The 26,970-nt window shown below is 45.1% G+C and overlaps 1 protein-coding gene across 1 annotated transcript in view; it reads right to left on the reverse strand.

Moving 5' to 3' along the window:
- Positions 1–26,970, reverse strand: part of LOC135556846 (dedicator of cytokinesis protein 7-like) — an 87,549-nt gene that overhangs the window by 10,049 nt on the left and 50,530 nt on the right. The window contains 19 exon segments of the mRNA XM_064990277.1: positions 52–244; positions 318–418; positions 646–840; positions 1,103–1,255; positions 1,435–1,569; positions 1,870–1,966; positions 2,224–2,292; positions 3,535–3,552; positions 3,894–3,993; positions 4,156–4,324; positions 6,767–6,949; positions 7,129–7,301; positions 7,587–7,756; positions 13,913–14,052; positions 15,822–15,856; positions 15,859–15,982; positions 17,732–17,845; positions 18,055–18,195; positions 18,868–19,008. Of these exon segments, the coding sequence (XP_064846349.1) occupies positions 52–244; positions 318–418; positions 646–840; positions 1,103–1,255; positions 1,435–1,569; positions 1,870–1,966; positions 2,224–2,292; positions 3,535–3,552; positions 3,894–3,993; positions 4,156–4,324; positions 6,767–6,949; positions 7,129–7,301; positions 7,587–7,756; positions 13,913–14,052; positions 15,822–15,856; positions 15,859–15,982; positions 17,732–17,845; positions 18,055–18,195; positions 18,868–19,008 (2,451 nt within the window).

Below are 26,970 nucleotides of genomic sequence, written 5' to 3' on the forward strand. Positions count from 1 at the left end.
ATTTCCTAGTCAAATCTACAGTCCTAAAATAGTATTTTCCCCTGTCCTCACCTGGAAGGTGACACAGCCGACCGGCAGGTACTTGCGGTCCTCCAGCATGCTGAGGTATTCCGCCACCAGGGCCACGCTGTGCACCAGACACTGGGCTGCCTCCGCGTGATTGGTCCTCTCAGAGTGTTTACCCGCCATGTTCTGCATCCACGTCAGACGCAGATCTGGAGACGTCTGGTAACCCTTAGCGATCCTGGACACAGACGCAGCAACACCTGGAAGAAAAGTTCAATGTGTGTGTGTGCGTGTGTGTGTGTGTTCCATACCTGTACATGAGGTCTATGAGCATCTCTGGGTCCTCCTGGTGCTCCTTCATCTTGACTGTATCAGACAGGATCATGTGCAGGTTGAACACCAGATCCTGGACCTAAAGTACACACAAAAGATAGAAACATGAAGCATGGGTAATAAGGTGACATCATCCTCTCACGTGATTGGACAAGGTATTTCCTTTCCTACCAGCCATTTTCTGATGACATTTTCATCAGGTTTTTGTGTGTGTTGTATATTAAAGCACTTTTATATATTGAACAAGTACTACCACTGCTTTGTACCACAATGACTAAAAAGGGTTAAATGTCAGTAAGTCCGTACTAATCTATTGACATCCAGCATGTCTGCTGCGGTTAACCGGTCAGGGAAGGTGGTCTCCCGGAGTCCCAGGTCTTCCTCGCCGTAGGTCAAGATGGTCTTCAGGGAACGCCGGAGGAATTCCTCGTTGATGTTCTGAGACGTTCCCACCAGAGAAGACAAGGACATGGTCGCCTGCATCTTCACCCGGGCAAAATTCTACAAAAAGGAGGAGGGCCAGTCAGAGAAATGGCCAGAACATAGAACACCTACATGGACAATGGAACCTGTCCTGAAAAGGAGGAACATATGTTACATGTGGAATATGTACAAGACGTACAATCCTTCTCCTGTGTTTCATCAATAACGACTCAATGACCCCTAAAGGGATCAACAGTTGTATTGGAAATTGGTAGCGGGCAGGTAGACAGTACTCTTATGTGTCCGTGTTTGCTGTGCGTTGTCCTGACGTTGTACTTACGTTGCCGATCTCAAAGTTCTGCCTCATGAGCAGGTAGAGCGAAGCGGAGGCATGGGATCTGATGGTGCCAATACTGCTGCTACAGTTCCTCAGTAGACGCAGACACAGGTCTGCACACTGCTCTGTCTCCTCCTCGAACAGCAGCTCTGGGAACTACACACACACACACACACACACACACACACACAGAAATGTACGTAAGTATGATAAACAGGCAATACTATGACAGTACGCAGACATTTTACAAATCGACCTCACAAAATCTCTTTAAAAAGGTGCAACTCCTCGATGGAAGATACCAACACGATTGTAGACAGGAAGTCAATTCTGACCTTGGAGACAAGAGCCCTCTGTGTAGCAAAGCAGTGCTGGAGGTAGAGGGCACTCTGGTTACAGGCCATGCTATGGAGCAGCACCTTCAACATTCCCCCCAGGATACTCTCCTTCGACTCGGTCACAGACATCGCCTAGGATACACAAATAGTGTCATTGCAAATAAGAATTGGCTCTAAATTGACTTGCCGAGTTAAATAAAGGTTAAATAAAACAACATTTAAAAATACATGCCACAATCAATTAATATATTTGTATTGTCTCCAGAGGGAAATTTGGTTTGCGAATGTGTCCATCTTTCAACCTGACTGCGAACCTGTGCACGTACACATGCGCCGATACTGTTAGCGACTGTGTGAGAGTCTGGCAAAGTCTTGCATCTCTCTCGTCGCAATATCTGCAGTGCTGCTGGTGGACACGTCCTTCCTCTGTACCTGGACGATGATCTCCAGAGTGTCCAGAATGATCAGGTTGGCCTCCGTTGCCAGGTTACCGTCAATAAGTGCTTCATGCTCCAGCTCCGCTCGGGTCCTGTCACAGGAAACAGGACGTGACAGAAGGTCAGACACTCTCCAAAATGGCCGCTGGCGAGCTCCATATTCATGGGGTCCCCTTGAACGCCACAGCACTCATCATGCATGTCAGTCACATTTGAGCCATCGCACACAGACAGGAGTTCTTCCATGTGCAATGCACTGTAAGGGGTTTGGTGTATGGAGGGGTTGAAGAATAGGATGATGGTGGTGGGGGGTTATGACATGCTTTGTTACAGTTGACGAGTCACACACCTAACTACTAAAGGCTCCTGGGTTTGGGTTGGACTCCCTGGGCTGTGTAGTAGGATGCTGTCTCTAAACCTGCACGACACAGTACACCACAGAGTCCAGAGCACACGGTAGCTACACGCTGAGAGGAGTGCAGGTAACCAGGGACCCAAACGCACTTCCAACCCTTGGGGGGGGGGTTAGTTACATGCTGACCAAACCGGACGCGTACGTGCGTCAACGCGCACACGTTGATTTTGTTCACCCACACCAGAAGTAATCAGGACACGCAGGTTGAAATATCAAAACAAACCAATTATATTAATTTGGGAACAGGTCTAAAAGCATTAAACATTTGCTAGCTCATTTGTCCTGAGATTAAAACACTGGGTTGTTATTTTACCTGAAATGCTCAAGGTCCACTACTCCGACAATTAATTCACAGATAAAACGGTAAACCAAATTAGGTTCTCATCATCTCTCCTCATTTCTTCAGGCGTTTTTTTTTCTTTGGACTTTATATGAAGGTTGGCAACCAACTTTACAGTACATTACTGCAACTGACTGGAGTGCTGACCTCAGTTCATCTTTCAATCACCCACGTGGGTATACGCTCCTAAAAAACAATGAGGAGATGGCATGTGGGTATATGGTCCTAAAAGCCAATGAGGAGATGCTAGAGGCCGGACTTGAAGCACGTTAAGCGTCACAAATATACCCATTTCTATTTTAGCGCTTGGCCATGTAGATGCTTGCGAGCAATGTGGTTGCAATGATTGAATAACATGTATGTGTACATTTATTTCGCAATGTTCGCGCACAGAGGTAAGACAGGAGGAAGGTTAGGGGGGCAGTGGTTGGATGGAGAGTGGTAGGGGTAGAGAGGCCACACCTATAGAAGATGTGATTTCTATGAAAGTGCTTTTCCATTTGTTTTGTTGTTGATTAACGGACATTCAGTATTACAAACAGGTCTAATTGGCAAGGACACATGCTGTACAATCATCTACATTTTCTACTGTGCAAATTGTCACACATGCTGAATCAACCAATTGAGAGCCTACCATTTGCGACAGAATCACATCGATTTCACCCATCTAAACCCAGAATAGGGAATAGACACACGTCAGAAGCCAAATGAGCACTGCACACTGGTTAAAGGACCAGCAGTCCCACTGCAGGCACCAAACAGACACAAACCACAAGCACCGTTACAGGAGAGGTTAGGGGGTCAGAGGTCAGGGTTCGGAGGTAATGAGTCAGGTCACCAAAGCAGCATGAGAAACTCAGAGCACTGCAGCACACTGACTCCAGGGGGACCATTCAATACAATACCTGAGTGATCTGTGGGTCCTATACAGAGGCACAGTGAGACACGAGAGAACATTCGGAGGAATGAGTTAACAGATTAAATGGGACAGAGGAAAAGACACATGTGCCTTACAGGCGTTTTAAACACGGAGCATCTAAAAACAATAGGATAGGGTCTATCAGCGTGTATTCTGCTGTTGTAGCATCAGGAATCCAACCCATATCGCTCGGTGTGGGCTTGTTCAGTTCAAACTAGATTCTTGTCTCTTTTAAGAAGCCCACTATAGGGCCCGAGTGGATTGTGAGATGGCGATGTGTGCATGCATCTCTCTCTATCTCGTTCTCTGTGTGTATGTGTGTGTGTGTAAAAGGCGTAAGCATACTTGTCCATCCTCTCGCTGTGCTGGCGCCAGTGTGTCATGTCTTTTCTCCAGCGCAGGTTTTCCTGGCTGCCGAAGGCACTGCCTGACAGACTCCTCTCTATGGGGGGGGGACATAAGAGGAGGAGAGAAGGGAAAATTAAGCAAAGGGGTAGAGAGGGTGAGGAGATGTGGGGCAAAAGGGAAAGAGAAGGTGAAGGCGAGAGAGATGGAATGGTCATTTTCAGATCACTTTTCCCAATGTGTGTGCGTGTGTGTGTTCCGTGTGTACCCAGTTGTCCCCTGCTGCGGCGGACCATCTCCTGCCGTGCCCCGATGCTCCCCAGTATGGCCTCCTCCAGCTTGGCCTTCATGTCCTTGGACTTCTTGAAGGTCAGGCTGTTCATGCGCTCAAAGGCCTTCTTCCCCTGCATGGTGGTGAAAACAACATGGGCCTTTTTCCACGATGAGGATGGAGAGATGTTACACAGGGTTACTGCGCCACACCACCACAGCAAGAGAGGTAAAATGGAATAGAGATGGATTATATAAGAGTAAGGTGAGCCGAAGAGAGTAGGAAAGCTCTCAGAGTAAGATGACTTTATTAGTCAACTGCACACAAGGTCCAACTGATACTTCCACTTGTAACCTAACCTCTCCGAAAGACACACATACAGTTGAAGTCGGAAGTTTACATACACTAAGGTTGGAGACATTTAAACTCGTTTTTAAACCACTACACACATTTCTTGTTAACAAACTATAGTTTCGGTAAGTCGGTTAGGACATCTACTTTGTGCATGACACAAGTAATTTTTCCAACAATTGTTTACAGACAGATTATTTCACTGTATCACAATTCCAGTGGGTCAGAAGTTTACATACACTAAGTTGACTGTGTCTGTAACTTCTTATGGCTGGGTGCAGTATTGAGTAGCTTGGATGAATAAGGTGCCAGAGTAAACTGCCTGCTCCTCAGTCCCAGTTGCTAATATATGCATAGTATTAGTATATTTGGATAGAACGCACTCTGACGTTTCTAAAACTGGTTGAATGATGTCTGTGAGTATAACAGAACTCATATGGCAGGCAAAAACCTGAGAAAAAAATCCAACCAGGAAGTGGGATATCTGAGGTTGGTCGTTTTTCCAACTCATTCCCTATTGAAGATACAGTGGGATATTGGTCATGTTGCAGTTCCTAAGGCGTCCACTAGATGTCAACAGTCTTTAGAACCTTGTTTGATGCTTCTACTGTGAGGTGGGGGCGAAAGAGAGGGGAATGAGTCAGAGGTCTGCCAGAATGCCTTGAGCTCGTGACGCTCGTTCACGTGAGAGTGAGCTCTGTTCCAATGTTTTTCTACAAACAAAGGTATTCTCCGGTTGGAACATTATTGAAGATTTATATTAAAAACATCCTAGAGATTGATTATATACTTCGTTTCTACGGACTGTAACAGAACTTTTTGACATTTCGTCTGCTCCTAGTGAACGCGCTTCGTGAGTTTGGAATTGATTACCAAACGCACTAACAAAAGGAGCTATTTGGATATAAATGATGGACATTATCGAACAAAAAAACATTTATTGTGGAAATGGGATTCCTGGGAGTGCATTCTGATGAAGACCATCAAAGGTAAGTGAATATTCATAATGTTATTTCTGACTTCTGTTGACTGCACAATATGGCGGATATCTTTTTGGCTTGTTTGGTCTCTGAGCTCCGTACTCAGATTATTGCATGGTTTGCTTTTACCCTAAAGCTTTTTTGAAATCTGACACAGCGGTTGGATTAAGGAGAAGTGTATCTAAAGGTCCATGTATAACAATTGTATTTTCATCAACATTTATGATGAGTATTTCTGTAAATTGATGTGGCTCTCTGCAAAATCACCAGATGTTTTTGGAACTACTGTACATTTATATAAATATGAACTTTATCGAACAAAACATGTGTATTGTGTACCATGAAGTCCTATGAGTGTCATCTGATGAAGATCAAAGGTTAGTGATTAATTCTCTCTCTATTTCTGATTTTTGTGACTCCTCTCTTTGGCTGGAAAAAAATGGCTGGGTTTTTCTGTGACTTGGCTCTGACCTAACAATCATTTGTGGTGCTTTCGCCGTAAAGCCTATTTGAAATCGGACACTGTGATGGGTTTAACAAGAAGTGCATCTTTACATTGGTGTGAAATAATTGTATGTCTGAGGAAATTTAATTATGAGATTTCTGTTGTTTTGAATTTGGCGCCCTGCACTGTCACTGGCTGTTGTCATATCAATCCAGTTAGAGGGATCTCAGCCCTACAGCTTGGAAAATTCCAGAAAATTATGTCATGGCTAGAAGCTCATAGAAGCTTCTGACAGGCTAATTGACATCATTTGAGTCAATTGGAGGTGTACCTGTGGATGTATTTCAAGTCCTACCTTCAAACTCAGTGCCTCTGCTTAACATCATGGGAAAATCAAAAAATTGTAGACCTCCACAAGTCTGGTTTATCCTTGGGAACAATTTCCAAATGCCTGAAGGTACCACGTTCATCTGTACAAACAATAGTACGCAAGTATAAACACCATGGGACCACGCAGCAGCCATACCGCTCAGGAAGGAGACGCATTCTGTCTCCTAGAGATTAACATACTTTGGTGCGATAAAGGCAAATCAATCCCAGAACAATAGCAAAAGGACGATGCTGGAGGAAACAGATACAAAAGTATCTATATCCACAGTAAAACAAGTCCCATATTGACATTATTTCCACCCAGTCTTATCCAGGCACGAAATAATGGACTGTCAAGTGAGGCAATACACTTGACGTGGTTCTACAAAATTGAGGCATTACTACAATAGATCTACAACACGCGCATGCTTTTTCTGTGCTCCAGGTGTCACGTTACCTTGTACTCGAAGCAGGAGACACAGAGGTAGAGCATGTCCAGCAGACGGTTGAGCTGGGAGACAGACAGGTCAGTGAACCACTTCTGTAGTACACACTCATCTGCATTCTTCAGAACCCACAGCAGACAGATCAATAGACTGCGACTGGACTCTGCTGAGAAGGTGGCGTGCGGACGACTGGCCTGGAGAGAGGGAGATGGGAAGAGACCAAGGGAAAAAATGTGAGCAAAACAGAGAGTTATGAAAGTAAAGAGGTAGAAAGGGGGAACTTAACAGAAGGAGAGAAAGAGACTCTGGAAAAAAAGACAGAGGGAATAAGTGAGGAAGGGATAGAGAAAGAGAGAACAGGAATTGTAGTTGCCTGTGGGTTGAGCAGGAAGCTGCTGGGACGGGACATTGGAGATGAGGTCCCCGCTATCGCCATGGCAACATTCTGACTGATCATGCGGTTGCCGTCCTCTACAGACTCATCCCCCCCGGCCCCATCTGCGGACTCCTGAGCTCCCCCAGGGCGGCCCCACTGGATATGAGAATCTACAGAAATTAGGGGGGGGGAAGAAAACAATCAGGATAAACAAGCACAAAACAAAACAAAATTAGTCAGGAGTAGCACACATCAGAGTTGCAGACATTGTTTAATGTGCTTTTCCTGAGCAGCACCAGAACCAGTGGGATGCCCAAAGACTTTTAAAGCCACCTGATAGTCCTTTAATCTAATCACACAGCCATTCAAGTATGGATAAACTCCACATATCTACAGACTCAGAATACTCCTGAAAGTTTGGGACACGGTAGGCTAAATGTAGAATTTAGACCCACCCGTGAAGTCGTGCAGCTGGGGCAGCGTTTCCATGATGATGCCGATGAGTGGCAGGTAGAGCATGGCGACACGGGCCTTGACCTCAGGGTCAGCGTAGCGGGGGTCAGAGTCATGGCTGGACAGCAGGTTATGGACCACACTGATCACCTTCTTATGTAAGCCAAACATCCTATAGGTTAGGGAGGGAGAAAGGCAGAGGTTGTTGTTTTCTTGGTGTATTTGGACAGGGACAAGTCCAAACACATTGACCAAACAATTTCCTGACGCATTGCATTATAGCGTTTCTAGCTGATGCTAATTTTAAACAATTGTTTTGTCATTTTTGATCAAAAACAAAAGACAGCGTGAGGTATCAAATCAAGTGTTAATGCAAGTGTTGCGAAATGCTATCTAACAAGTTATCTTAACAAATTCACAAAAACAACCTTCTACACACAAATGTAAAGGGATGAATAAGAATATGTACATATAAATATATGGATGAGAGATGGCTGTGCGTCATAGGCAAGATGCAGTAGATGGAATAGAATACAGAATATACATATGAGATGAGTAATGTAGAATATAAACATTAAAGTGCCGTTATTTAAAGTGACTAGTGATACCTTTATTAAGTCCATTTATTTAAGTGGGCAGGTAATTTTCCCCCAGTGATGCATTGCGCAGACCGCACTACCCTCTGGAGAGTCTTCCGGCTAAGGGCGGTGCAGTTGCCGTACCAGGCGGTGATACAGGTTGACAGGATGCTATCGATTGTGCATCTGTAAAGGTTTGTGAGTGTTTTAGGTGACAAGCCAAATTTCTTCAGCCTCCTGAGGTTGAAGAGTCGCTATTGCGCCTTCTTCACCACGCTGTATGTGAAAGGTGGACCATTTCAGTTTGTCCGTGATGTATACACCTTGGAACTTCAAACTTTCCACCTTCTCCACTGCTGTCCCGTCAATGTGGATGAAGGGGTGCTCCCTCTGCTGTTTCTTGAAGTCCACGATCATCTCCTTTGATTTGTTGACGTTGAGTGAGTTTATTTTCCTGACACCGCCACCCGAGATCCCTCACCTCCTCCTTCCTAACTGACTGAGAATATTGGTTCCTGACTTCTCTGAAGAGTTGCAAGTTGGGGCTATTCGATGCTAATGCAGAACACCACAGGATGTTATTGTGCTGGTCAAGGGCAGTCTGGGGTGAAACAGGGGCTATATCTGTTCTTAGTTCTACATTTTTTGAATGGGGCATGCTTGATTAAGATGGAGAGGAAAGCACTTTTGAAGAGCAACCAGGCATTCTCTACTGACAGGATGAGGTCAATATCCTTCCAGGATACCCAGGCCATGTCGGTTAGAAAGTCCTGCTCGCTGAAGTGTTTTAGGGAGTGTTTGCCAGTGATGAGGGGTGGTCGTTTGACCGCGGACCCATTACGCACGCAGGCAATGAGGCAGTGATCGCTGAGATCCTGGTTGAAGACAGCAGAGGTGTATTTAGAGGGCAAGTTGGTCAGGATGATATCTAAGAGGGTGCCCATGGTTACAGATTTAGGGTTGTACCTGGTAGGTTCCTTGATTGTAGGATGGCCAGGGTGTTAAGCATGTCCCAATTCATCGAGGAGTATACCATCTCAGTCATCGACTTCATCAATAAGTGCATCGACGACGTCAGTGACCGTACGTACATATCCCAACCAGAAGTCCTGGATTACAGTCAACATCCGCATCGAGCTAAAGGCTAGAGCTGCCGCTTTCAAGGAGTGGGACATTAATCTGGACGCTTATATGAAATCCTTCTATGCCCTCATAAGAACTATCAAACAAGCAAAGCAGATAAAGATTGAATCATACTAGACCGGCTCTGACGCTCGTCGGATGTGGCAGGGCTTGAAAACTATTACGGACTACAAAGGGAAACCCAGACGCAAGCTGCCCAGTGACATGAGCCTACCAGATGAGCTAAATGTCTTTAATGCTTGCTTGAAGACAAGCAACACTGAAGCATGCACGAGAGCACCAGTTGTTATGGAAGACTGTCATAACGCTCTCAGTAGCCGATGTGAGTGAGACATTTAAACAGGTCAACATTCACAAAGCCGCGGGGCCAGATGGAATACCAGGATGTGTACTCAAAGCATGCGCAGACCAACTGGCAAGTGTCTCCACTGACATTTTCAACCTCTCCCTGAACGAGTCTGTAATACCTACATGTTTCAAGCAGACCACCATAGTCCCTGTGCCCAAGAAAGCGAAGGTAACCTGCCTAAATGATAACCACCCCGTGGCACTCACGTCGGTAGCCATGAAGTGCTTTGAAAGGCTGGACATGCCTCACATCAACAGCATAATCCAGGATACCCTAGACCCACTCCAATATGCATACCGCCTCAACAGATCCACCAATCGCACTCCACACTGCCCTTTCCCACATGGACAAAAGGAACACTTATGTGAGAATGCTGTTCATTGACTACAGCTCAGTGTTCAACACCATAGTGCCCACAAAGCTCATCACTAGCTAAGGACCATAGGACTAAACACCTCCCTCTGAAACTGGATTCTGGACTTCAAAAAACGGGCCTCCCCCAGGTGGTAAGGGTAGGCAACAACATGTCAGCCACGCTGATCCTCAACACTGGGGCCCCTCAGGGGTGTGTACTTAGTCCCCTCCTGTACTCCACTGTGGGGACGACGTTGTTGATGCACTTTTAGGATAAACATTCCCTGTTCACCCATGACTGCATGGCCAAACACGACTCCAACACCATTATTACGTTTGCTGACGACACAACAGTGGTAGGCCTGATCACCAACAACAATGGGACAGCCTATAGAGAAGAGGTCAGAGAACTGGCAGTGTGGTGCCAGGGCACCAACCTCTCCCTCAATGTGAGCAAGACAAAGGAGCTGATTATGGACCGCAGGAAAAGGGAGGCCGAACAGGCCCCCATTAACATTGACGGGGCTGTAATGGACCGGGTCGAGAGTTTAAAGTTCCTTGGTGTCCGCATCAGTTAAATAGGTTAAATAAACAAACACACCAAGACAGTCATGAAGAGGGTACAACAAAACATTTTTCCCCTCAGGAGACTGAAAAGATTTGGCATGGGTCCCTAGGTGCTCAAGAAGTTCTACAGCTGCACCATCGAGAGCATCCTGACCGGTTGCATCACTGCCTGGTATGGCAACTGCTCGGCATCTGACAGTAAGGCGCTACAGAGAGTAGTGCGTCCGGCCCAGTACATCAGTGGAGCCAAGCTTCCTGCCATCCAGGACCTATATACTAGGCGGTGTCAGAGGAAAGCCCATAAAATTGTCAGAGACTCCAGTCACCAAAGTCATAGACTGCTTTCCCTGCTACCGCACAGCAAGTGGTCCCAGAGCGCCAAGTCTAGGACCAAAAGGCTCCTTAACAGCTTCTAACCCCAAGCCATAAGACTGCTAAACAATTAATGAAATGGCCACCAGACTATTTACATTGACACCACCTTCTCCCCACATTTGTTTTGTACACTGCTGCTACTCGTTGTTTACTATCTATGCATAGTCATTTCACCCCTAATTACATGTGGTTTGGGGGTGACATGGTGTGGTGACATGGTGGTTTCGGTAAGAAGTACACACAGTGATACCCCAGGGGAGGTTTACCCCAGGTAGGCCTACATTACATTTAATGTGTTTATGCAAGTCTTTTGGGACATAAAATGCATCAATAGGAAGCTAACTTAAAATATCACATTTGGGATCTAGCTAATGATAAGCTCAGTAGGGTAAATGCAGATAGGCTACCCCATGCTTCAGCCTATTTATTTATAGCCACTATGCTGCATCAGTTGGGCTTCAAGTGATAACGCTTCCTGCTAATAACATACCTGATAATATGGACCATGCATAGGCTATATGGGAAAAGGTCCAATACCATCATTAGCTGGGCATTTAAACTGACACTATATGGGGCACATGTTCACATCGTAACTTTTGTAGGTTTGTGCCAAGAACTGCAATGCTGCTGGGTTTTTCACGCTCAACAGTTTTCCGTGTGTATCAAGAATGGTCCACCACCCAAAAGACATCCAGCCAACTTGACAACTTTGGGAAGCATTGGAGTCAACATAAGGCCAGCCTCCTTGTGGAATGCTTTCGACAACCTGTAGAGTCCATGTTCTGAGGGCAAAGAGGGCGGTGCAGCTCAATATTAGGAAAGTGTTGTTAATATTTTGAACACTCATTGTATACGTCAGATGAACGATAACCCCACTTATTAACAGTCACTCACTCACATATTGTACTGCCACTTGGCCTTGAGAGGGTCGAGAATGACAAAGACACAGTATAGGTCAAAGGAGAGACACTTTCTCAATAGCACATCACACACAGTACCCCCCCTAGACCTTCAGACAGTACAGAATGACGAGAGAAACATGAGCTCCATGTGACCACAGTACCCCGCTAGACCTTCAGACAGTACAGAATGACGAGAGAGAAACATGAGGTCCAAGTGACCATAGTACCCCTCCCTCCCCCTAGACCTTCAGACAGTACAGAATGACAAGAGAAACATGAGGTCCATGTGACCACAGTACCCCGCTAGACCTTCAGACAGTACAGAATGACGAGAGAAACATGAGGTCCATGTGACCACAGTACCCCTCCCTCCCCAGACCTTCAGACAGTACAGAATGACAAGAGAAACATGAGGTCCATGTGACCACAGTACCCCGCTAGACCTTCAGACAGTACAGAATGACGAGAGAAACATGAGGTCCATGTGACCACAGTACCCCTCCCTCCCCAGACCTTCAGACAGTACAGAATAACGAGAGAAACATGAGGTCCATGTGACCACAGTACCCCCCCCTCCCCAGACCTTCAGACAGTACAGAATGACCGAGAGACACATGAGGTCCAAGTGACCACAGTACCCCCCTAGACCTTCAGACAGTACAGAATGACGAGAGAAACATGAGGTCCAAGTGACCACAGTACCCCTCCCTCCCCCTAGACCTTCAGACAGTACAGAATAACGAGAGAAACATGAGGTCCAAGTGACCACAGTAACCCTCCCTCCCCCTAGACCTTCAGACAGTACAGAATAACGAGAGAAACATGAGGTCCAAGTGACCACAGTACCCCTCCCTCCCCAGACCTTCAGACAGTACAGAATGACAAGAGAAACATGAGGTCCATGTGACCACAGTACCCCCCCCTCCCCAGACCTTCAGACAGTACAGAATGACCGAGAGACACATGAGGTCCAAGTGACCACAGTACCCCCCTAGACCTTCAGACAGTACAGAATGACGAGAGAAACATGAGGTCCAAGTGACCACAGTACCCCTCCCTCCCCCTAGACCTTCAGACAGTACAGAATAACGAGAGAAACATGAGGTCCAAGTGACCACAGTAACCCTCCCTCCCCCTAGACCTTCAGACAGTACAGAATAACGAGAGAAACATGAGGTCCAAGTGACCACAGTACCCCTCCCTCCCCCTAGACCTTCCGACAGTACAGAATGACGAGAGAAACATGAGGTCCAAGTGACCACAGTACCCCTCCCTCCCCCTAGACCTTCAGACAGTACAGAATAACGAGAGAAACATGAGGTCCATGTGACCACAGTACCCCCCCTCCCCAGACCTTCAGACAGTACAGAATAACGAGAGAAACATGAGGTCCTGTGTGGCTCAGTCGGTAGAGCATGGCGCTTGCAACGCCAAGCGTCGTGGGTTCGATTCCCGCTGGGGCCACCCATATGTAAAAGTAGTGGCCCCAGCCGACTTGTAAGTCGCTTTGGACAAAAGCGTCTGCTAAATGGGATATATTTAGGTCCAAGTGACCACAGTACCCCCCCTCCCCAGACCTTCAGACAGTACAGAATGACGAGAGAAACATGAGGTCCATGTGACCACAGTACCCCCCCCCCTCCCCAGACCTTCAGACAGTACAGAATGACGAGAGAAACATGAGGTCCATGTGACCACAGTACCCCTCCCTCCCCAGACCTTCAGACAGTACAGAATGACAAGAGAAACATGAGGTCCATGTGACCACAGTACCCCCCCTCCCCAGACCTTCAGACAGTACAGAATAACGAGAGAAACATGAGGTCCATGTGACCACAGTACCCCTCCCTCCCCCTAGACCTTCAGACAGTACAGAATGACAAGAGAAACATGAGGTCCATGTGACCACAGTAACCCTCACACACAGTAACAATGTACTAACCACCTAGGAGCCTGCCTCGAGAATGACAGAGAGCGACAAAGGAGCCAAATGACATAACCTCTCGGTCTCCCTATCACACACAAACATACAGACAGTAACACCGTTTACGATTACTGACGCTTCGCCCTCTGGGTCCAGGATAACAGCCAGTTCAGTCAGCGCCAGACCAGCCAGGTAGTGCTGCTCTCTGAAGGGGACAGACAACTCAAACATGTTGGCAATCTTCTGGTCCTGGGCATGGGTAGAGAAGCCAGAACTCTGTGGAGATGGAGAGAGGTATGGAGAGAGTGAGAAACAGAAGCAGGGGATGATTTAGAGAAATTGTCCACACAACCACTTACTACTCCAGGACGTGTGTGCGTGCGTATATCTGGTGCGTATATACAGTTGAAATTTACATACACTTAGGTTGGAGTCATTAAAACTTGTTTTTCAACCACTCCACACATTTCTTGTTAACAAACTATAGTTTTGGCAAGTTAGTTAGGAGATCTACTTTGTGCATGACACCAGTCATTTACAGACAGATTATTTTACTTATAACTCACTGTATCACAATTCCAGTGGGTCAGAAGTTTACATACACTAAGTCGACTGTGCCTTTAAACAGCTTGGAATATTCCAGAAAATTATGTCATGGCTTCACAAGCTTCTGATAGGCTAATTGACATCATTTGAGTCAATTGGAGGTGTACCTGTGGATGTATTTCAAAGCCTACCTTAAAACTCATGTGCCTCTTTGCTTGACATCATGGGAAATCTAAAGAAAGCAGCCAAGATCTTAGATTTGTTGTTTTTTTAGACATCCACAAGTCTGGTTCATCCTTCGGAGCACTTTCCAAATGCCTGAAGGAACCAAGTTCATCTGTACAAACAATAGTACGCAAGTATAAACACCATGGGACCACACATTCTGTCTCCTAGAGATGAACGTACTTTGCTGTGAAAAGTGAAAATCAATCCCAGAACAACAGCAAAGGACCTTGTGAAGATGCTGGAGGAAACAGGTACAAAAGTATCGATATCCACGAGTCCTATATCAACATAACTTGAAAGGCCGCTCAGCAAGGAAGAAGACACTGCTCAAAAACCACCATAAAAAAGCCAGATTACAGTTTGCAACTGCACATGTGGACAAAGATCGTACTTTTTGGAGAAAAGTCCTCTGGCCTGGTGTAACAAAACTAGAACTGTTTGGCCATAATGACCATCGTTATGTTTGGGGGAAAAAGGGGGAGGCTTGCAGGCCGAAGAACGTCATCCCAACCGTGAAGCACGGGGGTGGCAGCATCATGTTGTGGGGGTGGCAGCATCATGTTGTGGGGGTGCTTTGCTGCAGGAGGGACTGGTGCACTTCACAAAATAGGTGGCAACATGAGGGAAAATTATGTGGATATATTGAAGCAACATATGAAGACATCAGTCAGGAAGTTAAAGCTTGGTCACAAATGGGTCTTCCAAATGGACAATGACCCCAAACATACTTCCAAAGTTGTGGCAAAATGGCTTAAGGACCACAAAGTCAAGGTATTGGAGTGGCCATCACAAAGCCCTGACCAATCCTATAGAAAATGTGTGTGGCAGAACTGAAAAAGCGTTGTCGTGCACAAGGAGGCCTACAAACCTGACTCAGTTACACCAGCTCTGTCAGGAGGAATGGGCCAACATTCACCCAACTTATTGTGGAAAGCTTGTGGAAGGCTACCCGAAAACTTTGACCCAAGTTATAAACAATTTACAGGCAATGCTACCAAATACTAATTGAGCGTATGTAAACTTCTGAACCACTGGGAATGTGATGAAAGAAATAAAAGCTGAAATAAATCACTCCAATATTTTTCTGGCATTTCACATTCTTAAAATAAAGTGGTGATCCTAACGGACATAACAGGGAATTTTTATTAGGATTAAATGTCAGGAATTGTGAAGAACTGAGTTTAAATCTATTTGGCTAAGCTGTATGTAAACTTCCGACTTCAGCTGTATGTGTGTGCCCTGTGTGTATGTATGTACGGTGTATAGCTGACCTGTGAGGTTGCGGATGACACGCTGGGTGAAGGCGAGGGGTGAGGAGGCTGCAGGGCAGGTTAAGTGTGACGTAGTGCTCGTGGCTACAGACGATCCTCAGGAAGTCGAGTCTCAGGGACTCCAGAGTCGGGTTCTGCAGTATGTACAGCTTAGTGGACACCTGGGGAAAGACATGGAATGATATCTAGACAACTGCCCAAAACGGGGTTTGATGGAGAAGCACTGTTGAGGCCCTTTACTCCAAGTCAGTGAAGTGATATCCAATACTGTAATTCAAATCAAATCTCATTTGTCACGTGCTCCGAATACAACAGGTGTAGTAGACCTTACCGTGAAATGCTTAAGCCATTAACCAACAATGCAATTCAAGAAAGAGTTAAAAAGTAAACCAATAAAATAACGAGGCTATATACAGGAGGTACCGGTAACGAGTTAATGTGTGGTGGTACAGGTTAGTCAAATTATTTTGTACATGTAGGTAGGGGTAAAGTGACTATGCATAGTTAATAAACAACGAGTAGCAGCAGTGTAAAAACAAAGGTGTTTCAATGTAAATAGTCCAGGTGGCAATTTGATCAATTGTTCAGCAGTCGTATGGTTTGGGGGTAGAAGCTGTTATGGAGCCTTTGGGACCTAGACTTGGCGATCCGGTACCACTTGCCGTGTGGTAGCAGAGAGGTCAGTCTATGACTTGGGTGACTGGAGTCTTTATCAACTTTTTAGGCCTTCCTCTGACACCGCCTAGTATATAGGTCCTGGATGGCAGGAAGCTTGGCCCCTGATGGACTGGGCCGTACGCACTACCCTCTGTAGCGTCTTACGTTCAGATGCCGAGCAATTGCAATACCAGGCGGTGATGCAACCGGTCAGGATGCTCTCGATGGTTCAGCTGAATAACTTTGAGGATCTGGGGACCCATGCCAAATCTTTTCAGTCTCCTGAGGGGGAAAATGTGTTGTCGTGCCCTGTTCACGACTGTCTTGGTGTGTTTGGACCAAGATAGTTTGTTGGTGATTTGGACACCAAGGAACATGAAACTCTCGATCCGCTCCATTACAGCCCAGTCAATATTGATGGGGGCTTGTTCAGTCCGCCTTTTCCTGCAGTCCACGATCAGCTCCTTCGTCTTGCTCACATTGAGGGAGAGGATGTTGTCCTGGCCTGGTCTCTGACCTCCTCCCTATAGGCTGTCTCACTGTTGTCGGTGATCAGGCCTACCTCTGCTGTGTCGTCAGCAAACGTAATGGTGTTGGAGTCGTGCCTGGCCACGCAGTCGTGGGTGAACAGGGAGTACAGGAGGGGACTAAGCACGCACCCCTGAGGGGCACCCATGTTGAGGATCAGCGTGGCAGATGTGTTCTTACCTAGCCTTACCACCTGGGGGCGGCCCGTCAGGAAGTCCAGGATCCAGTTGTAGAGGGAGGTGTTTAGTGGCATTGGCCTTAGCTTAGTGATGAGCTTTGAGGGCACTATGGTGTTGAACGCTGATCTGTAGTCAATGAACAGCATACTCACATAGGTGTTCCTTTTGTCCAGGTGGGAAAGGGCAGTGTGGAGTGTGATTGAGACTACGTCATCTGTGGATCTGTTGGAACAGGTACGCGAATAGGAGTGGGTCTAGGTTTTCTGGGATGATGGTGTTGTTGTGAGCCATGTCCAGCCTTTCAAAGCACTTCATGGATACCGATGTGAGGGCTACAGAGCGGTAATCATTTGGGCAGGATAGCAGGATTGATAATTGGCAGGATAGCTACTGTAGCATTACTTCGAAATCCTGTGCACAAAGTCACTCTGTAATCGATCATAGTGGTTTCATCACCAAGCCTTTTAAATGAAAGCAGATTCTACAAGGATGTTGCCATTGAGGTGATGTTGGGGTGCTAAGTGGGTAGGTTCCCTCTCCCAGTACCTGTTTCCAGTATGTCTTGATGAGGGAGAAGACAAAGCCTCGATCCATGACAGACAGCAGGTCATTCAGGAAGAAGGCCAGGCTGGTGTTCAGACGCTCCACCAACTCCAGGTCCTGATTGGACATAAACACAGGGTCAGAGGTCAGGGTAAATTCTCGAGAACACTGCTCGATCTGATTTACTCAGAACCATAAAAGATCAACTTTTTGAAGTATCTGTGTGGTTAGTGGCATTAGAAACTGCTGTGTTGATGTAAGCCTGATCTGTAGTGTCCCGTGTGTTCTATGCTGGTGACAAATTTTATTCAAATTTTCACTCCTACCTTCTGAAAGCGTGAGACAATGTCCCCAGCAATGGTGCTGACCAGGGCTGTGATGTCATCCAAGAAGAGCTCAGGGAAACGGTTCTTTCTGGGCGACTCCAGCCGTTCGGTGAAGTACAGGTGGTGGATGATGCTCTTCACCTGAGGAGCAGCACCATTGAGGACTTTCACCATTTTGAAACTTCATATGGGTTAAGGAAGGATCACATAATTCCATCCAGGTCATCAAGAGGGATCAGCCAATGAATTACACTCGTGAGTAAATGAGCGGGGCAGCAGGGTAGCCTAGTGGTTAGAGCGTTGAACTTGTAACCGAAAGGTTGCAAGTTCAATTCCCCGAGCTGACAAGGTACAAATCTGTCGTTCTGCCCCTGAACAGGCAGTTAACCCACTGTTCCTAGACCATCATTGCAAATAAGAATTTGTTCTTAACTGACTTGCCTAGTAAAATAAAGGAAAAAAAAAAAACATTCCATAACTGCAGGTGACAATACATCGCCAACCTTGGCATGATACCTGTTCAAACAACACACTACAGGTGGCAGTACACACATTTTCAGTTTGTTTGCCAACTCAAGTAGTAGAAGAAAAATGTACTACTTCAAAATGAAGATGTCCTCAATGGTGCTTCCCATGCTCTCATAGACTCCATAATGGGACAGACACAGTGATGTCTAAGTCTACGGGCCCACCACAAGTTGGAAGCCCCACGTAGTTGTACAATTTATCTTCTTAAAATCAGTTTTTAAAACTAACCAAGCAATTATGTTGGATATGCAACCAGGCCAGAGCAGTACAGGTCGGCACAGCTTAGTAGTGTGAAAAGGGCGCCAGAGATGCAGCTGTGTGTAGTCTGACCATGAGCTCAAAGAAGAACCAGGCCTGTTGTAGAGCTCCCTCCCTGACGATGCCACTGCTCACCACCCACTGTAGGGCCAGCTCCTCATGGAACAACTGAGACACAGAGAGATGGAGACACACAGACCAGACAGTGGACACACACATCAATTTAGTTTGAGATTATCTGAATCATGTAATATTTGCTCCCAAAAACTAAATAATCAATTTTGTGCACCTGTGTCTGGTGGTAAGACTGAAAAGGGAGCCTTCATTCAAATCTAAATATATAAAAATAAAAGTGTGTGCCGTTTCCCGGAACAAGAGTAAAGGTGCTATAGTTAGTGGTACATTACACACACACACACACACACACACACACACACACACACACACACACACACACACACACACACACACACACACACACACACACACACACACACACACAGTTCAAATCATAGCCAAGAGGTGGGACATCTACACTCTACATTAGGGAAGGGCAACTGCAGGCCAGCGACACCCCTTTTGTCAGTCGAGGCCTCGACTTACTGGTTAGAGTTGGAATACACAAGGTGAAATTTCAAAATGTGGTTGAGCATCACAATTTTTCCCCTGTTATGTCAGTCACCGAGTCACTCAATTAGCCCATGTCAGCTAACATTTTTTTTTTTTAGATCGTTAAGTTAGTCTCACTAGCTATCTAAACCTGAGGTAATCACAGTTGAATTACCAACCAGGGGTCCCCCATGGATTTTGTTAGTCACTAAATCAGATATCATATTAAAAACGGCAAACAATTCTCTCCTCCCTATGGCAAAATGTGTAGAATTGCAGGAAATTAGCTGTAAAACCACTCATTTATATCGCCGCTCCATGAAAAATGAGTAGAATTGCATAAAATTGCTAAATGGTTTCTCCAGCCCATGACATAATGTGTAGATTTACAGCAAACTCGATTTAAAACTGCCACATAGCAAAATGTGTAGAATTGCAGAAAATGAACTACTGTCAAGAGGGGGGCAGCAAAAATGTTTTGCTCGCAAGGTGGGGGGACCCCCCCCCCCCAAACAAAATGTCACTTAGGGCCGCATGCTTATTTAGATCCCCATTATCTTTTGCAGAAGCAGCAGCTACTCTTCCTGGGGTCCACAAATGTGTGTGTATGGATGTAGGTATGCAGACCTGCAAGCCACTGTGGCCCCGCATTAGGAGTTCAGATTTGTTTGTGGTCCCCAACCCCATCAAAGTTGCCCATCCCCGCTCTACATCCAAAAAGACCACAATCTCCAAATACACAATCCAAACAAGAGGCACACATCCAAAGACAGACAGGCGAATAAGTTGAGGGGGCATTCTGCATGGCTCCTCCCCTCCCCCGGTGTAGACAGGGACAGATACCTTTTTGGTGGGTAACCGTCCTGTTAAAGTTTGCAAAAAACTGGCGTTCTCAGTGTGCGAAGACATGCGGTTGCCACAGCGCTCCATGGCCTACGGGTGGGATGGATGGGACGGTGACAACAACAACAGGTTAGTGAGGGTCAACAGGTGTGGGGTCTAGCTGTAGCACCTTCTCAACCCAAGGAGATGTGTCTGCAGCAGAATCCCTCTCTCACACACACAATTAACAAACATGAGCACAAACAAATCACACAAAACATAATCTAAACTACAGTATACAAAAACATACAGTAGCAATGTAGAAGTGCAGTGTGTGAGTTCCCTCATATTTACATTTCTTACACACCTCATTAGATACATTTTATACAAGTGGAAAAACTGCCCCTAGACATGCAGTTCGTGCACAGTATTAAATGTGGGGGGAAAATGACAACAAACACCCCAGATGTGGGTTAACTTGTGCGTACAACTTACCTCAGTTAAATAAAAATGCATATAGGATTTTTTTTACTGAATCTTTGGACATGACTAGAGCCACAAAACACCCTTCATGACAACTTAATGACGACAACCATAATCACAACACAGACAAAAAAAAGGACAAAGACAAGCACGTACACACTCGCAGTCACTCCCAAACCCACCCAGCACACTCCATATCAAGCCCATCCCACACGCTGAATGAGATTAGTCGTAGGTCATGCATGGGTTTAAATGATCATGGTGAAAATTAAAGAGGACAGGGTGAAGAAAGCCAATTAAAATGAATGTTGGGAAAATGAAGCACGCCTCTGGGATTGCCAATAAAAATTGTATCGATTTCAAGTATGAGAAAAGAAAAATGGCACAAACGGAGTCACATGGGTCTTGGCTGGAAGTTGGCCGCAATGTACGTGCAACACCTCTCCTACCCTAGGGGTATTAGTAAGTGCGGTGAGAAATCCTTCCTCACTCTGATCAAGACAGTGACAATGCCACGACTTCAGAATGGGCATAGATGATTCTTCTACAGCAAAATGGAGAGAGAAAGGTGTTGTGTAAAAACAGAAAGGATGACAAGAAGGGAAATAACTAAAGAAGAAAGATGGCGGTTTAAGGTTCATAGAGGCAGCTTTCACTTCCTACGTCTGGTAGAGCGTGTAGGTGAGGTGCTCTGCAATACACTTGGATACCCCTGGAAATGACCCAACTAACAGAGCCATGAAGATTGTTTAACTTTACTAAAAGTGTGCCACTGTATGCTTTGCTATGCCTTCGTCGCAGAGGTTACCCTCTCTCTTCTGTGTGTCAGGTTGCCAATACAGGGGTTACAGAGATAAGGTGTTCCTGCTGATGTTTGTCCATCAGCTATAGGGTTGACAAGTCACACAGTTGAGAAATGCCGCTTTCAGGTTCATAGTGTACAGTAAGTGATACAGTGGTACAGTGAACGCTTATGTGGTGGCAGAAACAGTGGGGGTTTTCAATCCAATCCTCTTTGAAGTCAGTGAATCCATGCAAATGAGGGCTGTGCGAGTGGCTTCCATCTGGCCACTCTACCATAAATGCCGGATTGGTGAAATGCTTCAGAGATGGTTGTGCTTCTGGAAGGTTCTCCCATTTCCACAGAGGAAATCTAGAGCTCTGTCAGTGAGACCATTGACACAATCCTGTCTCAGAGCTATACAGATAATTATTTCGACCTCATAGCTTGGTTTTTGCTCTGACATGCACTGTCAAGTCTGGGACCTTATATTGACAAGTGCCTTTCCAAATCATGTCCAATCAATTGAATTTACTACAGGTGGACTACAATCAAGTTGTAGAAACATCTTAACTTCTTGGTGACAGGGGGGCAGTATTGAGTAGCTTGGATGAATAAGGTGCCCAGAGTAAACTGCCTGCTATTTTATCCCAGATGCTAATATATGCATATTATTAGTAGTATTGGATAGAACACACTGAAGTTTCTAAAACCGTTTGAATTATATCTGTGAGTAGAACAGAACTCATATGGCAGGTGAAAACCTGAGACAAATCCAACCAGGAAGTGTGAAATCTGAGGTTTGTAGTTTCATTTAAGTGATTGCCTATCCAATATGCTGTGTCTATGGGGCCAGATTGCACTTCTCAAGGCTTCCAGCAGATGTCAACAGTCTTTAGAAAGTTGTTGCAGGCTTCTATTGTGGAAGGTGGTTGAATAAGAGCTGTTTCAACAAGTGGACGGACGAGGCCAATTAGTTGTTTACTGTGCGGCCTTATTTTTCCTCTGTAATGAATACGCTATTGTCCGGTTGGAATATTATTGAAGATTTGTTATAAAAAGACCCTAAGGATTGATTGTAAACTTTGTTTGACATGTTTCTACAAACTGTAATGGAACACAACCTTTCGTCTGGATTTTGTGCTCGCGCATTGTGCCTTTGGAATAGTGAACTAAACGCGCGAACAGAACGGAGGTATTTGGACATAAATATGGACGTATTCGAACCAAACAAATTTCTTGTGTGAGTCCTGGGAGTGCATTCTGACGAAGATCAGCAAAGGTAAGTGAAGATTTATAATGCTATTTATGACTTCTGTTGACTCCACAATTTGGCGGTTAACTGTATCGCTTGCTTTTGTGGCTGAACGCTGTTCTCAGATTATTGAATATTGTGCTTTTGCCGTAAAGCTTTTTTGAAATCTGACACAGGGGTTGCATTAAGAACAAGTTTATCTTTAATTCTCTCTGCAATTTCTCCGGATGTTTTTGAGGCATTTCTGAACATGGCGCCAATGTAAACTGAGGTTTTTGGATATAAATATGAACTTGATCGAACAAAACATACATCTATTCTGTAACATTGAGTCCTGGGAGTGTCATCTGATGAATATCGTCAAAGGTTAGTGATTAATTTGATCTATAGTTCTGCTTTTTGGTTGGAAAATGGCTGAATGATTTCTGTGAATAGTTGCTGACCTAACATAATGATATGTTCTGCTTTCACCGAAAAGCCTTTTTGAAATCAGACACTGTGGTTGGATTAACGAGAAGTGTATCTTTAAAATGGTTTAAAATACTTGTATGGTTGAGGAATTTTAATCATGAGATTTCTGTTGTTTTGAATTTGGCGCCCTGCAATTTCACTGGCTGTTGGCGAGGAGGGACGCTAGCGTCCCGAACGTTCACAGAGAGGTTAAGGATGATCAATGGAAACGGAATGCACCAGAGCTGAATTTCGAGTCTAATGGCAAAGGGTCTGAAAACTGAAGCAACTAAAGGCAAAAAAACTATAGATCAACTCTACTCAACACACAGAGATGCATATAAATCTGATGTGTACGCCGAGGAATTTGAAGCTTTCCACCTTCTCCCCTGCGGTCCCGTCGATGTGGATAGGGGTGTGCTCGCTCTGCTGTTTCCTGAAGTCCACAATCAGCTCCTTCGTTTTCCTGACGTTGAGGGAGAGGTTATTTTCCTGGCACCACTACGCCAAGGCCCTCACCTCCTCCCTGTAGGCTGTCTTGTCATTGTTGGTAATCGTCTGTGGATCGATTGAGGCAGTAAAGCAAACAGGTCTCAGTGGGTCTAGGGTGGGAAGTGGGTCTAGGGTGTCAGGTAAGGTAGAGGTGATATGATCCTTAACTAGCTTCTCAAAGAAAGTAATGATGACAGAAGTGAGTGCTATGGGGCCATAGTCATTTAGTTCAGTTATCTTTGCTTTCTTGGGTACAGGAACAATGGTAGACATTTTGAAGCAAGTGGAGACGGCAGTAAGGGGAAAGGGAGAGATTGAATATGTCTGTAAACACTCCAACTAGCTGGTCTGCGCATTGTCTGAGGATGCGGCTAGGGATGCCGTCTGGGCTGGCAGCCATGTGAGGGTTAACACACTTAAATCTCTTACTAACGTCGGCCACGGAGAACGAGAGCCCACAGTCCTTGGGAGCAGGCCACGTTGGTGACACTGTTATCCTCAAACCAGGTGAAGGTGTTTTGCTTGTCCAGGAGAAAGACATTGGTGTCCGCGGCGTGGCTGGCTTTCCATTTGTAATCCATGATTGTCTGTAGACCCTGCCGCATACGTGTCTGAGCCATTGAATTAAGACCCCACTTTGTCTCTGTACTGATATTTTGCCTGTTTGATTGCCTTATAACTATAAGTGTTTTTTGTCCATATTCCCAGTCACCTTGCAAATGGTTAAATGCAGAAGTTTGTGCTTTCAGTTTTGAGTGAATGCTGCTATCTATCCATGGTTTCTGGTTTGGTTAAGTTTTAATAGTCACAGTGGGAACAACATCCCCTATACACTTCCGGATGAACTCAGTCACCGTGTCCGTGTATACGTCAATGTTATTCTCAGAGGATACCTGGAACATATCCCAGTCCGTGTGATCAAAACAATCTTGAAGCGTGGATTCCGATTTGTCAGACCAGCGATGAATAGACCTTAGCATGGGTACTTCCTGTTTGAGTTTCTGCCTATAGGAAGGGAGGAGCAAAATGGAGTTGTGATCGGATTTGCCGAAGGGAGGGTGAGGGAGGGGCCTTTTAGGCAACTCGAAAGGGGGAGTAGCAGTGGTCCAGTGTTTTTCCAGAGCGAGTACTACAGTCAATGTGTTGACAGAACTTCGGTAATATTTTCCTCAAATTTGCTTTGTTAAAATCCCCAGCAACAATAAATGCGGCCCCAGGATGAGGTTTCCAGTTTGCAAGTCCAGTGTCGTTCCTTGAGGGACGCCATAGTATTGGCCTGAGGGAGCAGTATACACGGCTGTGACTATAACCAAAGATTCTGCCCCTGAACAAGGCCGTTAACCCACTGTTCCTAGGTCGTCATTGAAAGTAAAAATGTGTTCTTAACTGACTTGCCTAGTTAAATAAAGGTTAAAAATATATATATATATATATATATATATATATATATATATATATATATATATATATATACAAATATATACAATATTACCTCCCAAAACAATTACAGTCGGCATTTGATTGCGAGGTATTCTAGGTCGGGTAAACAAAAGGACTTTCTGGAGTTTCTGTATGTTATGGAGTTTCTTTATGAGTTTCTGAGTTTCTGTATGTTATCACAATCGCACTATGAGTAGTTAATCATGAAACATACACTACCGCCTTTCTTCTTCCTGGAGAGTTCTTTATTCCTCTCTGCATGATGTACTGAGAACCCAGCTGGCTGTATGGACGGGGACAGTATATCCCGAGAGAGCCATGATTCCGTGAAACAGAGTATGTTACAGTCCTTGATGTCTCTCTGGAAAGAGATCCTCGCCCTGAGTTCATAGACTTTATTGTCCAGAGACTGAACATTAGCGAGTAACATGCTCAGAAGCGGTGGAAGGTGTGCATGCCTCCTGAGTGTGACTAGAAGTCCACTCCGAATACCTCTTCTCCCCAGCGACATCTTGGAGCAGGCTCTGGGATAAGTTCAATTGCCCTGGGGGGGTACGAACAAATGATCCAATTCGGGAAAGTCATATTCCTGGTCGTAATGCAGGTGAGTTACCGTTGCACTGATATCCAAAATATATTTATGGCTGTATGTGAGACATTAATAGCCAAGAACATTTTTTGTAAGAATTAACAAAATACTACAAAGTTGCTTAGGAGCTAGAAGGAGAGCTCGCCCATATCTCAGATACCCACTGCAGCCCTCATCCTTCACATGCAACATCCGATCTGTTAAAGGTCCTCAAAGCACACACATTCCTGGGTTGCTCCTCTTTTCAGTTTGCTGCAGCTAGCGACTGGAACAAGCTGCAAAAAAACACTCAAACTGGACAGATTTAATTCCATCTCTTCATTCAAAGACTCAATTATGGACACTCTTACTGACATTGTGGCTGCTAAGCGTGATCTATTGTTGACTCTACCTTCTTGCATTTGTGCTGTTATCTGTGCCTAATAATGTTTGTACCATGTTTTGTGCTGCTGCCATCTTGTGTTGCTACCATGTTGTCATGTGGTGTTGCTACAGTACCATGCTGTGTTGTCATGTGTTGCTGCCATGCTATGTTGTCGTCTTAGGCCTCTCTTTATGTAGTGGTGTGGTGTCGTCTCTTGTCGTGATGTGTGTTTTGTACTATATTTTATGTTTAACCCCAGCCCCCATCATTGTAAAAATAAAATAGTTATTAACTGTCTTGCCAAGTTAAATAAAAGGTTAAAGAATACAGTGGGCCAAAAAATGATCGGGTCAGCGACCAATTGTGCAAGTTCTCCCACTTTAAAAGATGAGAAAGGCCTGTAATTTTCATCATAGGTACACTTCAACTATGACAGACAAAATTAGAAAAAGAAATCCAGAAAATCACATTGTAGGATTTTTAATGAATTTATTTGCAAATTATGGTGGAAATTAAGTATTTGGTCACCTACAAACAAGCAAGATTTCTGGCTCTCACAGACCTGTAACTTCTTCTTTAAGAGGCTCCTCTGTCCTCCACTCATTACCTGTATTAATGGCACCTGTTTGAACTTGTTATCAGTATAAAAGACACCTGTCCACAACCTCAAACAGTCACACTCCAAACTCCACTATGGCCAAGACCAAAGAGCTGTGGTTTAAATAATGCAAAAACACAGTGCTGGAGAAGAAAGTAAAAGTGCAATATGTGCAATGAAAAAAAGTGAATGTTTAAGTTCCTTGATCAAAACATGAGAACATATGAAAACTGGTGGTTCCTTTTAA

Source organism: Oncorhynchus masou, chromosome 15, assembly GCF_036934945.1.
Source record: "Oncorhynchus masou masou isolate Uvic2021 chromosome 15, UVic_Omas_1.1, whole genome shotgun sequence".
In the NCBI taxonomy this organism is placed as follows: domain Eukaryota; kingdom Metazoa; phylum Chordata; class Actinopteri; order Salmoniformes; family Salmonidae; genus Oncorhynchus; species Oncorhynchus masou.